Source organism: Astatotilapia calliptera, chromosome 9, assembly GCF_964374335.1.
Source record: "Astatotilapia calliptera chromosome 9, fAstCal68.1, whole genome shotgun sequence".
Classification (NCBI taxonomy): domain Eukaryota; kingdom Metazoa; phylum Chordata; class Actinopteri; order Cichliformes; family Cichlidae; genus Astatotilapia; species Astatotilapia calliptera.
The window spans coordinates 11,869,302-11,884,798 of NC_137430.1; the positions used below are offsets into that span (position 1 = coordinate 11,869,302).

The following is a 15,497-nucleotide window of genomic DNA, read 5'->3' on the forward strand; positions in this document are numbered from 1 at the left end:
GAGAGATGTTGTTCTTACTACAATGACAGGTATTCATATCATTTTTTATTGAATTATTTATAGCAAGAGATCCAAAAGCCAAAACCTCGAGGAGAAAGCGTTTGTTATGAATAAAGGATGTGCTTTTCTTGAGGTGTGTGCGTGTGGTCTTTGCGATGCGAGTTGGTGGCAACAGGCGTGCTCAGTACTGCATTATGCATCAGAGAGTTGAAAACATGGACAAGTGAAAGTTTCAAAGAAAAGAGTAATAAGTTTGGATGAACTCAATCGTGTCCTTCAGTCCATTTATTCACAAAGTCAATAAATGCGAGCATCATTCGGTGTATTGTAGATATACTGAGTGTCTTGTGTCTTTAAAACTAGAGCAAATTATATAATGTTTTCTAATTTGGTACATCGGTATATAAACAGTCACAAATAAAAGTGAATGGGCACTGCTGCAAATGTAGAGGATGAAAATGTCAACAGCTTTACATTTCCATGCAGGTGCTATTCCACTATCTGACCAGCAGATAGCACTGTCAATCCTGTGATTTACACAGTGAACCTAAGAAGGCTGAAGCTTTAAAAGATTTTCAAAAAATAACTTTTAAAAAAAAGTTTCAGGGAGTTTCTTAGAAAAAATAATCAATTTCAGACAGTTAAACAATGCTTTTAGCAAGAATATAGTAAATTAACCCCAAAAATGCCAGAAAATTCACTAACTTCTCTCATTTCAGGGTGAGGACGGTTTCCCGGGTTTCAAGGGGGACATGGGAATCAAAGGAGACCGGGTGAGGAGCTTGACTGAAAAAAAAACACTGATGACTCAACATTTAGTTGAATCTTTACTATTTGGATGGAAAATTAAGATATGTTGTTATATATTTGTTGATTGTAGGGTGAAATTGGTTTGATTGGGTCCCGTGGAGAGGATGGTCCTGAGGGTCCTAAAGGCAGAGCTGGGCCCCCTGGTGAATCTGGTCCTCTTGGTCTTGCTGGAGAAAAGGTAACATAGCTCTGACTGCAGTTGTGCTAAAATTGTATTCCTGTGCTTACTTGTGGTGTTAATGTCTCTCAGGGTAAACTGGGTGTCCCAGGATTGCCAGGTTATCCTGGAAGACAAGGACCTAAGGTACGTTTGTAAAAATCAAGTTTTTTTGTTGGTGTTTTTCTTGGATAATAATAGATAACAAATATTAAATGGTGGTTTACTTTGTTGGCTGTGGTACTTCAAGTCATCGGGTTTGCCAGGTTACTCGGAAATAACGCAGCTGACAAACATCCCATATTATAGCACGCTGGTTATTTTTATTTTTTTTAGTTATTTTTCAAAAAAATATTTTAAAAAAATTGGCATCACTTTTTAATAAGGTGTCACTAACAAGGCTATAATTCCCTAAATGAGTAAACAACACAGCTTTATTTTGGCAGTGCAAAATTTTAGTGTTATTGCTTTACGGAGGTAAAGTTTGCCATGGATTCAATTTTTGTTGAATGTTCCCAATGCAACATTTGAGGCTCTGCAGAATAGGTAAGCTTTTTAAAAAAAAATCCCCCTGTTCACAGTATGATTACAGAAAATGTCACTTTGTCTCGTGTTTAAAGATATTTTGTGCCATGTTGTAAAGTTTCCCTCTTCTTGTTTCAGTGTGTCAATTATTTTATATGGACTGAGAAAATGTTCTTTAACAAGAAGTATAGTGCAGTATAGATAAGGAACAGCTTTTTTTAACCCCCTTATGTTTCAAACTCTAGATTCAGGCTATTTGACAGGAGCGTGGGGTTAACAGTGTAAAAGTAACTGAAGATGACATGCAACAGCAGTGCAGATAAATACAGGATGAGCTTTAATTATTATGCATGTGCTGACCCTCACAGCTTCTCTTGTGTTTCTGTACTTTCCCTCCACGACATATCTACCTCCTGTCAACAGGGCTCAAGCGGTTTCCCTGGATTCCCCGGAGCCAATGGCGAGAAAGGAGGCAGGGTAAGAAAACACATGCATTAAGTTTTTGTGTATGAAAATCACCACGACATCACGGTCCAGCACAAAAGAAAATTGATTCCCATTACAAAGCATCTGCATGGTGACTCGGCACAAAAATAAATAAATAAATAAATAAATGAATAACAGCAGCGAAATCAATGTCAGGGAGAGAACAAAAGGTGCGGAAACAATTGTGCTTTCATTGAGCCCATGGCCTCATTTCTTGGCTTGAAAAAGAGTTGCACTCACGCAGTTTTGGAGAGTTGCTGAGATGCTGTTTGAGTTTTCATATTTGCACGTTCACCACTGACGTGTGCAGTAAGCCAGATATCCCCAGCTCAACACCATTCGTTTTATTAAAGGTGGAGGTAGTGGGAGAGAGTATTAGTTTGAAATCCACTTTAATATAAAGATTATTAAAAGTATAAAAAGTTATTAAATAAATTGGCTTAAAAATCTTTTATTAAGTGGATACTTTAAACTGTATTATTTGACCAAAGCCAGGTCCATCTAACAGCTTTATTTGGCACACAGAGGTTATTTTGTGAAATAAAGCAATCCAGCCAAAGTCAAAATTTCTCTTCTAATGTGAGAAGCCAAATAGTTACTTAAAAATTCTTTGCTTTCAATGAACATAACTCCTGTACTCTTTATTTATATTTCCATATGAGCCGTTTACATTTATTAATGGGATCACAGTTTAAATTCAAGGTTTTCTTAGTAGGCCCATACAGGTAAATGACATTGCACTGTGTCCTGTAATTACAAATTATTGTTTATTTATCAGTTAAAAGGAAATAATGAGTCACTACAGTGTGTTCCCTGCTTGAACAGGGAACACACTGTTCTCTGGTTGTTGCTCGATGTAGAAGAGATGCTTTGTGTGGAACACATGTTAATGGGGTTTCATATGTTAAGTGGATTAATGCTGGATGAGGACAGACGAGCAGAATCTGTGCTTAAGCCTTTTTAAATTTTTTTGTTACCTAACAGGGCACTGCTGGCAAATCTGGTCCGCGAGGACAAAGAGGTCCGACGGTAGGTCCTGTTCACGCCATATTTTTTGTGATTAATGGGCTATTAGTGTAAACATTGTTGAATCGTTTAAATTATTCTTCCAGTCAAATTATGTGCATATATTATAGCTGTTGAACTAGACTGTTGTTGCCATAAAGTCGTGTGCTTAACATGACTTTGTCTCTCTCTCTCTTTAGGGTCCCAGGGGCGCTCGAGGAGCCAGAGGTCCAACAGGAAAACCTGGACCCAAGGTCCTGATGCTATAGCCGTTACAACAAAACACTACTCACAAAGAGTCAAGACTTTTCAATTAAATTGCTACTTTGTCACATAATTAAATAGAGCTGCTTTTTTTTTTTTAAATTTGAGCTGATGATGATTTGTTTTTGTGTGCTGAAGGGCACAGCAGGCAACGACGGTCCTCCTGGCCCACCTGGTGAGAGAGTAAGTCCAACACACTGAGCCTGCAGTAGCTGTTATGCATTTTAAAAGCACACAAGGTTTAGGTCCATACCAGTTTGTTTTTGTTGTCCTTGCATTAGAAATATACTTGTAATTGTTGGTATTAGGTCTATCTCATCAAACTGGATTCTAAGCATTAAAGATAAATAGTAAGAAAAGATGCTAACCTATATGCTTTTTTTCTTCCCAGTAGATCTCTAGCATCTACTAAAATGATGGCTGTGCCTTACTTTTACTTTTCTAGTTCAACAGGAGGATAAATAATAATTAAGAAATTAGTTAATCAATTGATAAATCGTTTGTTTCATTTTTAATGAGGGGTAATTCAGGCATCATATAATATTATAATAAGACTTCTGTTCTATACGTTGTTGTCAGCTGGGATTTTGCCTTAATGCTATATCACTGTTCCTACAGACAGCAGCATTTTTGTTTTGTGTTTTTTCACCCTATCACTTGGCTCCCAGCATTGCAATAAAGTAAATTGCTCCTTTGCTGAATTTCAAACTGACACTCCGAAAGGAAAGGAGGAAAGAAAGGAAAGAAAGTGCTTCAAAACTAGATGTTTAGTGCTGGGTGGCTTACTCAGCAAAACAAAGGAAAGGAAACAGTGTGCAGTTGCTGCACAAAAAGAGATTCCCAGCAGTGACACCTTATTTAATAACTTTCATTAGATTTTGTTAGGTTTCTAGTGCCGTTTTAGTGGAATTTGATTTTGTTGTGTATCAAAGAAATGAGAAACATTGGCTTGATTTAGTGAAGGCCTGAAAGAAGGAAGGCTGTTAAGCACCTGCAGCAAATGCTCTGTTTCCATTAGCATTTACCTACCAGCACTATTTGTACTGACACAGTGTGATGAATTTTAGTTGATCGGGAAAACTGAGCCTCTTTCCTGAAAGTTGAAAGTTGGTAACAACAGAAATGAAATAATGGCACATGTTGCTCCTACTTGTCCTCGGCTAGGTACAGGGATTTCATCATTAATCAGTCATAAAATCGTTTTTTCAGTCTCAAAGGTAAATGTTTATCATAGATATGCTTTCACAGACTTAAAGTTTTCTTTTTTACTGATCTAATACAGTAATGGCACAGTGATTGAAGCAGATATTAATGGACTGCTGTCAACAGTTCTTTGATATTTAAGCTATCTGAGATGTAGTGTCATGAACTCTGTAACAGTATGAACATCCTCTTTTGTTAAACTCCTATGAACATGGACAAGTGAGGTGAAATAAATTTGAATCTGATGAATAAGGATGATTAAAAGATAACCTTAAATGATGGAGTCAGCTTTGAAGCTTTTATTAGACTGCAGAACATTAAACTTGTATTAGATGTTTCATCGATTTATGTTTAATCTCCTTAAATAAAACACTTGTTACCTCAATAATGTAAAGTAACTGAAATCCTTCTTTAGCATATTTGACTCTACAGACTCTGATACACAACCCCACAATATGAATGTCTCTATTTGTAACATTGTGGGTGGCCAAGACACTTTCCCCCCCTTAAGTAATTAAGATACTATTTGTATAACAGCTTTTAGTCATTACCCTGATTTTTTTAACATGCAGTTTAGCTTTCAGCTGGTTTCAACCCCTCATTAATTATATAAGCTGAGGTCCCCCTGGTCTTTTCTACAACAATGAAAAGTAATATATTAGGATACAACAAAGTTTATTTGGAGTTAATGTTTATGTTGATGAACTTGGAGAATTCAAAAGGTATTTTTGGCTTATTATTATTGCCATGATTATAATCCTCCCTGTGATGTTGTCTGCTTGATTTAGTCAGATCAGATAGGGACTTTTTTTGAAGTTATCTTTATAACAATATAATATTGGATTTCAAAAAAATATCCATGCTACTGAAATTTTAAGGTTAGCTGGACAAATAAATCATTGCAAAGAAAAACTCCAGATACACTTTTACTCTCACTACTTTTCTGTGTGGTTAGAAAGTGAGGCGAGTCTTACCAGTAGTCACATCATATCATTTATGACCTGAGGCACAGTTACTCACCTCAGGGTGAGGCTAGTTTTTCAATTCGAAAAGCTCCACTTCTCCAACCTTGTTTCGAAATTAGCCATAAGCAATCCCAGAGCCTGACACTTTTTCACTTTTAGGTTTTGTTTTGCCTTTTTGCATAATGTCATAACCTTAATTTGACCGTGTGTTGATTGCAGGGACCTCAAGGACCACAGGGACCAGTAGGTTTCCCTGGACCAAAAGGCCCCCCTGTAAGTATTTCTCCATCCTTGGAACAGAAGAAAGCCACTTGGTCTCTCAGACTAAAAAAGCATCTACACTGAGGCTTTGTGGTTTTGCAAGGCTCTGTGTCTAATCTCTTACTTTATTTACCCTTCCTCGGTGTTGCAATAGCAAAATAGCCTGTTTTCAAACATTAGAAGTCACAATTGATTCAATTTGAAGAATTCATAGGGTGTAGTAATACATAGCAATATCCCTAATTCTGTTCAGAGGTCATTACTCTAACTGTTATTGAAGCAGAGCTCATTTTCTCACTACCCAGTCAAGGCAGGAGACAAGTGGTAATTTCCACCTATTGATTCCGGTTACATTCATAGCTGGCTCTCACGTCTCAGCCCGTAACGATGTTTATTTCACACAAAAATAAACAAAAAAACTCTAGCCCTGAGCCTATTTTCATGCCATTCAACTACTTCGAGATATTCAAGGGTTTTTCCTTTCTCAATATTATGTTTACACTGCCCACAAACCATTTGCACAAAATTGTAGTAATAAAACTTGTTGCTTAGAAAAAAAACTTTGAATGAAAAAACTGGTGAATGTATGTCTTGTTTTCTACCTGACAGGGACCACCTGGCAAGGATGGGCTGCCCGGACACCCTGGCCAGCGCGGAGAAACAGTGAGTAATTGCAATATCTTGTATGAACGTTACAGACCTCACGTTGAACTTAAACCCAGCATGATCTAAGAATTATACATATTGGCTTTTTTTTAGCTTTCTACATTTAAACTACTTCAAAACAAGACTTATTATTATATTATTATACATAAGCATATGTATAGTGCTTTCATATGCAGTAGATAACGATGAAATCGTTGGCACAACATCTCAGTGGGATGCCAGAGGTGCAGACCCATTTCGTAAAGCAAACTCTAAAAGAGAAAGCCCTTGTGAATACTGCCTGAGTCTGCTGCTCAGCTGGTCTTTATTCACACAGACAGAATACACACAGACACCGTCGAGGTAAATCCACAGGGCTCAGACTGTGGGCTGTGTAGCCATCCACTTCTGATGGAGTTTCTATCTTATTGTTACTTTGGCATATTTGCAAATATCCAATGAATAGATGCTAAGCCTTGACTGTTTAGTTCCACTAAGGTTTACTTGTGTATCACTGCCTACTGTCTAACAATAACACCTTACAGATAACTAAGCCAACATAATATTTGTTGCAGCAGGATAAAACAGTTTGTTGCTTTTTTATTTGTATTGTTTGTTTATTGTTCCAAAATGTGCATGAGCTAAATGAAAAATGGCTGAATTGGCACATAGATAACAACAATAAAAAAACAAAGCGGAGTAAGATTCGATCAAATGAAGTTAGAATCCCCCGCTTTTCGATTCCTCTGCGCTTGGTATGCATTAGTGCACCATGGTTTGACGAGGCTCGGAGGACAATGATTCTACTAAAAGCTTGACTTTGCCTTTATCAAAGCTTCCTTTTCCATCTGCCTCTTTCCCTTAGATAATATAATACAACACACACAAGTGCTTCCCTGCCTTTTCTGTAATTCAGGCCCCAATAGTAGTCTTCATTAAGGTGTTTATGTGCTGATGAGTGGGCTCCAAACAGCAATAAAGATGCTCATAGATGCACATCATCAGAAATGCAAGTTACATTTAAGTAAGTGCAAATAAAGATTTGAGCCGGTGTCTCTAAGCCGATGCTGCAGCAGCCTGGCTTGAGGGCTTCCTTTAAAAAATACATCATCATAAATCACAGCACATAGTGATCAATAGGCCTGGAGTCATAAGTCTTTCAGTACTGACTTTGTAAGAAGTTTGCATTTGAAACTTTGTTTAGTTATAGGATAATAAGTTGCAAATCAAATGTGCTGCGATTGTAATACCTCAGTGTGTACAGGTTATAGAAAAGGCCAGAGAATGAGGGATCCAATAGAAAAAGCTGATTTCATCTAACGCTCCTCTTGTGCTGATCCTGGGGTTGTACTTGTTTGCTTCTCAGTAACTCTCAGGAAGCTTAATTAAGCTGTACACTGTTCACTGTCTACAAGTGTGTAGCCTTATTACAGCTGTGATACAGGTAGAAGATACCATTCTTTATCTGCTTGTATCAGTACACTTAATAGTGTGTTTTAAGAAAACTGTTTAATTAGTATTTCAGGAATATACTGGAGTGCACTTGGACTCTGGTCAATGTGGATTGGATTGTTCCTCTCCCTGAAGACAGAAGTTCATCGGATTTGCACTGCACTGTCGGATTCAATGCTCGGGAATTCTGAACTTGGATCTTTTTTGGCACGTCCTGTTTTGCTGTTTAAATGTGCTTAAACGTATCCACAGGGAGTACTTCAATGCAAATCAGCCATATGCTGTGAATGTAAACTTAAAAGTTAACTACAACTAACTGGTCTGTATTCTCCCAGAGAACATATAACTTAATGGTGACTTGTACACTTAACGCTGTATGCAGTAGTAGTAGAGCAGCTACACTATTATACTGCTGGCTTTGAAGTTGGCTAGTTACACATTGATACACAACATGACAGGAGTTTTATGTCACCTCAATGACATAAAGTCAGTATTTTATTAAAGATTTCAAATTAAATTCAAGAAAAACCCCAACAATCAGATGAGTTGGTGCTTGCTCAAGGGACCATAGGAGGTCCCTTTTAACAGAAAGAAACCTTTATCGGAATCAGGCTCAGGGAGGGGCAGCTATCTGCTCTGACCAGTAGGGGTGAGGGGAGGAAGACAGGACAATAGATACACTGTGGAAGAGAGCCAGAGATTAATAATAACTAATGATTAAATGCAGCGTATATAACTAAGGGATGTTTAAGGGTAACTATATGCAAAATCGAAAAGGGAAAGTTTGAAGCCTAATCTTAAAAGTGCAGGGTGTGGCTGTCTCCTAAGTCCAGACTAGGAGCTGGTTCCACAGAAGAGGGGCATGAAAGTTGAAGGCTTTTATATACACTATGAACCACGAGTTAGCCTGCAGTCTAAGAGTGACGTGTTCTGTTAGCGACCAAAGCCCAGTGTAAGAAGAAGGACAGGACTTAGAAGCTAAAATGTTCATAATTTTGCACATTTTTATTCCTCATGTAGAAATCCATCACTCTCATAGCAAACAAATGAAAATGTCATGTCAAATCTGTTGTCTGTTGTTGTGTTATTTTCAAATCTTAATTACAGCATCCAAGTACAGGTACCCCACTTTATTGTCTGAGTGTCTTTATTGCCTGGTTTGGTTTAAAGAAGAGGCGTATGTTGTGTGACCCTTCCTTTTCATGTCTACTTTGGACTGCAAGCAAAAAAAGCTGTAAAGCTTATTGCATAGACTTAATGTCCACATAGACATTAAGATATACAACATATTAAACAACTGTACATATAACTCTAGTTATTTACTACCCTGCACTGTATTGCAAAACAATATATCCTTGACTGTAGATAGAAGCTGAAAAACTCTTGTTCCAGAATCAAGGAAACGTCAGACCCAAACATATAGTAAATCCCTGCTCATCATCATAAATAATATCACAGTAATTGCTGCACATAGGCTTGAATAGATACGATTTATGTCTCCAATGCTGCTGTAACTTGTATAAATAAGGTTTCATACTCTCTCTCTTTTCTTTTTTCAGGGTTTCCAAGGAAAGACCGGTCCTCCAGGACCAGGAGGTGTTGTTGGGCCCCAGGTAAGAGGAGATATACAGAAGAGGCAAATACATATATTACTAAACAAACAGCAAAGCAGAAGGTGATATAAAGTAAGTGCTGTATTCGCAGTGCTGTGGATCAAATTCTTCTATTTTACAATTTTATTCCAACAAGAAGTACTGTGGGCAATTAAAAGAAAACACATAATTGCTCATATACAGTAGATAGGTCATCATTTACTCAGTTGGATCTTGGACACCTACTGGCTTTGAGCTCTACTGTACTGGCGTAAATTATAAGTGAAAACTGATAAGCTTTATTTATATGGCACATTTTAAAGAAGGTTACGAAAATAGAAAAGTTAAAAAACAGCTGTGAAATTCAACCTTTCATTACTTATTTTCTAAATGTAACTTACTGATTTGTGGTCATTTTCATACGTTGACCTGTAAATCCAAATGCGTGATAACATCTTAGGGACCCACAGGAGAAACTGGTCCCGTCGGTGAGAGAGGCCACCCTGGACCTCCTGGCCCACCTGGAGAGCAGGGTCTTCCAGGTGCTGCTGGCAAAGAGGGAGCCAAGGTATGCATATTGGATTCCCTTTAATTTTACTTTTCCAATTTATTTTAGATATAGTATAATAGCAAACTATGCTTTTCTAGCAGCTAACACTTTTACACACTAACCTTCTGAAAACACTCAAAAACAAACAAGAAAAGTGGCCTTGGCTTTTCTTGTAAACTGAAGAAGAGGATGCTCATGACATTGATAGGAAGTTCAAGAGGGTATAAACGGGCTGCAAATTAAACCTACACATTGTTCTACATGATTTGATTTTGCAGACTGAGCCAGCTGTCCTCATAAACACTTATACTTTTGGGGGGCATACAATGCTTGATAGATTACATATTCCTTTGATAACAGTGTGGGATGTGTTTCGCAGCAATCACCCGACTATCACCATTGCTCTCTATGCTAGACAGTGCAAAATTGAAGGAAGTGACTGCTGAAGATACAGAGGATGAGATTTGAGCAGTGTCTGGCTACGTTCTCTCACTGGGCCTCCCTGCTCGAGAAGTGAGTTCCCATTAGGAGCAGACAGCAGGCATTTTGTAGAAGTATGGGCTGCTCCTAACCAACCCCCTGATTCCTAGGGCCACTCAGCATACCCTGCTCCTCAACCCCCACAACCCTCAAATCCTCATGTGTTCTTCTTTCATTTTCTTCCTGTCTTCCCCAAGCAGACAGTTTAATCAAGTCTGTCGGCTAACTCCAAACCCTGTGCCAGTCAGGTCTACTCCGTTCAGACCTGCGCATCAGTATGCCAGGGACACTTTGAAGAGACCTTGGCAGCAGAGCCCAAATCCTCTTATACCTCTCAAGCCTACTCTTCTCTGCCTCCCTGTTTGCAGATAAAGTCAGCCTGCCAGCACTAAAGAAGAGAAGACGAAGCCAGAAGTTACTTTTTCTGAAGTCAAATGTCCTTGTTTTAGAGTTGCACCATATAAAAGAAAAAGAAAAACAAACAAACCAGAATAAAAATCTGTACTCAGTGAGGATGCAGTACAAAGTTTTTTTTTCTTGTAGGCAGAACACAAAAGAACTTCTGAAGGAGATGTCTTATGTTAGGGAAGGGTTGAGTTTGTGCAACCCTTCCCTAACATAAGACAGAAGGATGTGAACTTTGTGTTTTTTTCTCTGTTTTTTGGGTTTTTGTTTTGCTTCATTGCAGCAAGAAACTGGCTGCTGGAGTGGAGCACTCTTGATTTTTGATTTTCTTTTTAAAATCTGACTGAAGTCTTTATGTTTCATATTGTGCCTGATGATGCAAAAGCAATACTGCATTGGTATTAAGAGTTATTTATTGACTGTGTAATGACAGTACTAATGAATCCACAGGAAACATGTGTCTGTAAAACTAATTGCATCTAATAGCTCATGATGGCTGTCAGTTTTGAAACAGGTTCACTCCTGTCCCTGCCGGGGAGTTCAGAGGCATTAGTACACATATTTGCTCATTTTCCCAGTACTATGTATCTCTCCCTCTCTCTCTCTCTGCCTCCTGCTACTCAGCAGCCAGCACTGCAGTATAGTCCTTTTTTAAATACATAAATGGCTGCAATGCATATTCCACCAGTGGGATGAGAATCATTAAGTGACTTGGTCATTTCATAAGTTTCTCAATTTCAAGGTTTTCTTTGTAGTGCAACTAAAAATCCTTTGGTTTTTTTTTCACGTGTTGCATCTCCAAACCCATACTAACATCATCAGTTCCTATGCAGTAAAGTTACGTTAGCAGTTGTTATGTAGATGATGTCGTTTTGTGTAAAAATCTCTCTATATATATCAAACATACCAAAACAGTAGTTGTAAGTCTTTTTTATTACAAGGACATACTCCTGCAGTAAAGAATGAAGACCTTTTCAGACTGAGACTATACGAAGAGTGAAGCTATTCAATACTTTTCTATGGAAAGTGAGCTTTTGTTATTCAGCAACAGTGCCTGAATTAATCTTTGTGAATGGTGACAGATGATTCATCTTTTATAACAGTCTTAATGTAAAGAATTAGTATGGTACAGGAAAGTTTCAAATGACACATTTGTAGTTATACTCAAAAATTAATGCAACATTTTGAATTATAGTAAGTCCAATTAAACACATGTTATTGCTTGTGTAGGGTGATCCTGGGCCACAGGGATCCCCTGGTAAAGACGGTCCCCCTGGTCTTCGTGGCTTCCCTGGAGAGAGAGGTTTACCCGGTGCCCCGGTAAGTGCTCCATTTCACCTGCATCTATTCATCATCATCATTTTTCCTTTACACGTGTTTGCTAGTAGAAAGTGACAGAACATAGCTACATAATAAATGAACCAGCATCTATCTAGAGCAAGTCACTTCATTACCGACTCCGGCCCCGGAATTCACACCAAGTGATCAATCCGATGCAGAGGAAATCCAAAGCGACATTTTACAAATGAACAGGCGTGCCTCGGCATTGCTCTGCTGCCACCGACGGCGCTGTTTTAACAGCCGCAATGGATCTTGGGCCTGTATTACAGAATTGGGAATTGTTGATTAGGGATTCATTTGTAAAAGTTTAACTCAAACATTTTTTCTTGTGGGGAGGGCAAAGTTATGTGCTGTTTCTATATGCATTATTTACCTAATAAATTATTAAGTGAGAAATGTTGGCAATTAGACTGGGTTATCTGGGAATGGATATACTGCAGGGAGAGGAAGTGTTGTGCTTCCTCCATCCTCAAGGTCAGTCGGGCTCTGCAGGACAGCAGCACCACTGATTGTTTTCTGCCATTGTAATTTACTCCAGCAAACAGCCAGAGCCAGCAAAAACTCATTACCCATACTGCTATGTGTTCTTTTGTGGCCCACTGGGGAGCTGCACATGCACATGATGGGAACTGACAAATATATAAAACAGCACACATGCGTCTAGCCTATTATGCACACCCCTGCATGAGCAAAACTGAATTTACAAGCTTGCATATGCAGAACAAGATGGAGAAAATTGTATGCACCCATACAATCGCTTGCAACTTTAAGCAGCCATCTATCTGCAAAAGAATCCCACTACACTTTCCCTGCAGTATTCACAACAACACAATTATAGATGAAATGTGTTTTTTGAAGTGTTGTATATTGTGACTGAGATATGTATTACAGATATTAGATTTACAATACACTAGCAATCTATAGCTTTGGCCTTTGATTTGTGTTTACTAGGATGAAAATCTCAGCGCTCAGCTGTAGTGGAGATTGGCTTGGTTAAATGCAATTAAAACACAAAGTTCAACAGCTGTGTGAAGGTATTTATGTCTCTTGTTCCATCTTCACCTCAGGGCCCTGCTGGTCTGAAGGGAGGAGAGGGTCCCCAGGGTCCACCTGGTCCTGTTGTAAGTACAGTACTGAGAGCTATGTAAAGATAACTGTTTTTATGCTCTCTGGATTGTGTTGGTTTGCATGCCATTTATATTATCATCTTAGATTCTTCTAGATAGTTATTCTAGATAGTTCCACTCTATACATTTGAAGTATTATTAAGACTTGAATATTCAAATACTACTTTAATTCAGATATTTGTTTGTTGTGTCATCATGACACTTGCGCAACACAGTACTGGCTAAATAGAATATAAACCAGATTTAAGTTTTTATTATTTATTTAAATATTTAGGGTTATTGTTATGTTGAATGTTGTAGTGTTTTAAGTTTGATTAGTGTAGTTTTAATCAATTTTAAATCATGCTTTTTATTTGTTCTTGTTTCTAATGTCTCTGTAAAGCACTTTGAATCACCTTGTTGTTGAATTGTGCTATACAAATAAACTTGCCTTGCCTTGCCTTGCCTAGAACAGCCTCAGTAAGCCAAAACTACCAGTCGTTTGTATGAATTTATCATTTAAAAAAAGAAGATGCATCCCTGTCTCTACATAAAGCATTTGTTCAATAAAAACAGAGTCTAAATGATCTGTTTGGCTTTTATACTCAGAGTTTTTATCTTGTGTTTCTGTAACCAAAATTAGTTTGTATGCAGGTTGGTTCACTGCATCAATAATATAAAACAAAAAGTGCTGAGTGTCATTCATAATCATGTTTTATGGATTGAGCTGAACACTGAGTAGTATAATATATATGCAACAGAAGTCTGCTTCATTTTGTAATGCAGCTGCAGGTGAGAGTTGCTCAGGGCTTGGAGAACCACTAAGACATCGGCTCCCTGACAGGAGATAATGCTGACTACTTTCAATGAGCTTTGCTCTCTTTTAGAACTTGAAAGCCACCTGATACTGCATGTTTCTGCTAATGTTTTCACACTTTCCATTTTAAAAAGAGGGTTTTGTGTGTAGCTGTGTATCTATTGATATATTATTAACAGAAAGACACAGTGGGGTCTTTGTTTGCCATCTTCCTAATGTCCTCGGTGTTTGTTCAGTGCAACCAGGCCAACAAAACTGAAATCTTTAAAAAATCCTTCTGCCCTTGTTTTTCATTAATATTGTCCGTATTGTGCTCATGCTTACAGGGTTCTCCTGGTGAGAGAGGTGCTGCTGGCCCAGGAGGTCCAATTGGCCCATCTGGTAGACCTGGCCCTCAGGGTCCCCCAGGTCCCGCTGGGGAGAAGGGAGCACCTGTAAGTGTTACTTTGCTCCTAAAGCTTCATTCTTCTTGTCCTTTCTTTGGTTACCAATTTTCAGAATATAATTAAAATACATTTCTGTCTTCTTATAGGGTGAGAAGGGGCCTCAAGGTCCAGCTGGTCGTGATGGTGTCCAGGGTCCTGTAGGTCTGCCTGGACCTGCTGGACCCCAGGGCCCACCTGGTGAGGATGGTGACAAGGTCAGTTACCTACATTCAGCACCACCAATTTCATCCTGTTACAGCTGCTTGTGTTCCCTAAGTGGGGCATGTGGGTAAATCAATCATTTTCCCATATTAATCTGCAACAAAAATATATTCCTCTTTTTCTAACTGTTGCTTATCCATCTTCATAAACAGATGTAACAGAAAGCACAATTGCAGGAGATGCTGTTGCATCATTCATTTCTTGTAATTATTATGGCCTTTAGGGTTACTATCAGACATTCTATAAAAGCTGCCAAACAAATGCTCATGCAGAGATTTGCAGTGCATTAACTTTGACTGACAAAATACATTTCTGTACTTGTATATACATAGCGTGAACTCTCGGGAAATAAAGTACCTAATTGCACCTTGACAGGAAGCACTTATTTTCTTCTTGAACCTCATTCTTCCATTACACAAAATTAGATTAAGAATGAAACTTGTCACCGTGTATTAAATGCTGTAATTTATCTTTAATTGAAACTGGGAATGAAAACAATATTCAGCCTAACCTAACCATTTTCTGATATCCCACCTTAATATCGAGAACAAATATTATACATATGCATACCTTTATGGCCCTCAGAAAGGTTGACATAGTTAGTTTCAGGTCTAAAAATTAGTCCCAGGAGTGCATTTGTGCAGACTGTGTCGGTATACCCTCTCACCATTACAGTTATAGATAATGTATATTTCTGTTAAGCTGAGGTTTTCAATGATTTTGCAATAACAGAATGTAGTATTGTGCTCATTTAGAAGTCTTAAATCCTACATTTGGTGTTTGGGC

At 38.2% G+C, this 15,497-nt stretch overlaps 1 protein-coding gene across 6 annotated transcripts in view; it reads left to right on the plus strand.

Annotated features, from left to right (window-relative positions):
- Positions 1-15,497, plus strand: part of col11a1a (collagen, type XI, alpha 1a) — a 69,097-nt gene that overhangs the window by 33,396 nt on the left and 20,204 nt on the right. For all 6 annotated transcript variants that reach the window (XM_026179229.2, XM_080305944.1, XM_026179227.2 and 3 more), the window contains 15 exons: positions 720-773; positions 881-988; positions 1,061-1,114; positions 1,916-1,969; positions 2,963-3,007; positions 3,184-3,237; positions 3,386-3,430; positions 5,635-5,688; positions 6,286-6,339; positions 9,333-9,386; positions 9,826-9,933; positions 12,031-12,120; positions 13,209-13,262; positions 14,391-14,498; positions 14,597-14,704. In XM_026179229.2, the coding sequence (XP_026035014.2) occupies positions 720-773; positions 881-988; positions 1,061-1,114; positions 1,916-1,969; positions 2,963-3,007; positions 3,184-3,237; positions 3,386-3,430; positions 5,635-5,688; positions 6,286-6,339; positions 9,333-9,386; positions 9,826-9,933; positions 12,031-12,120; positions 13,209-13,262; positions 14,391-14,498; positions 14,597-14,704 (1,044 nt within the window). The remainder of the gene's footprint in view (positions 1-719; positions 774-880; positions 989-1,060; positions 1,115-1,915; positions 1,970-2,962; positions 3,008-3,183; positions 3,238-3,385; positions 3,431-5,634; positions 5,689-6,285; positions 6,340-9,332; positions 9,387-9,825; positions 9,934-12,030; positions 12,121-13,208; positions 13,263-14,390; positions 14,499-14,596; positions 14,705-15,497) is intronic.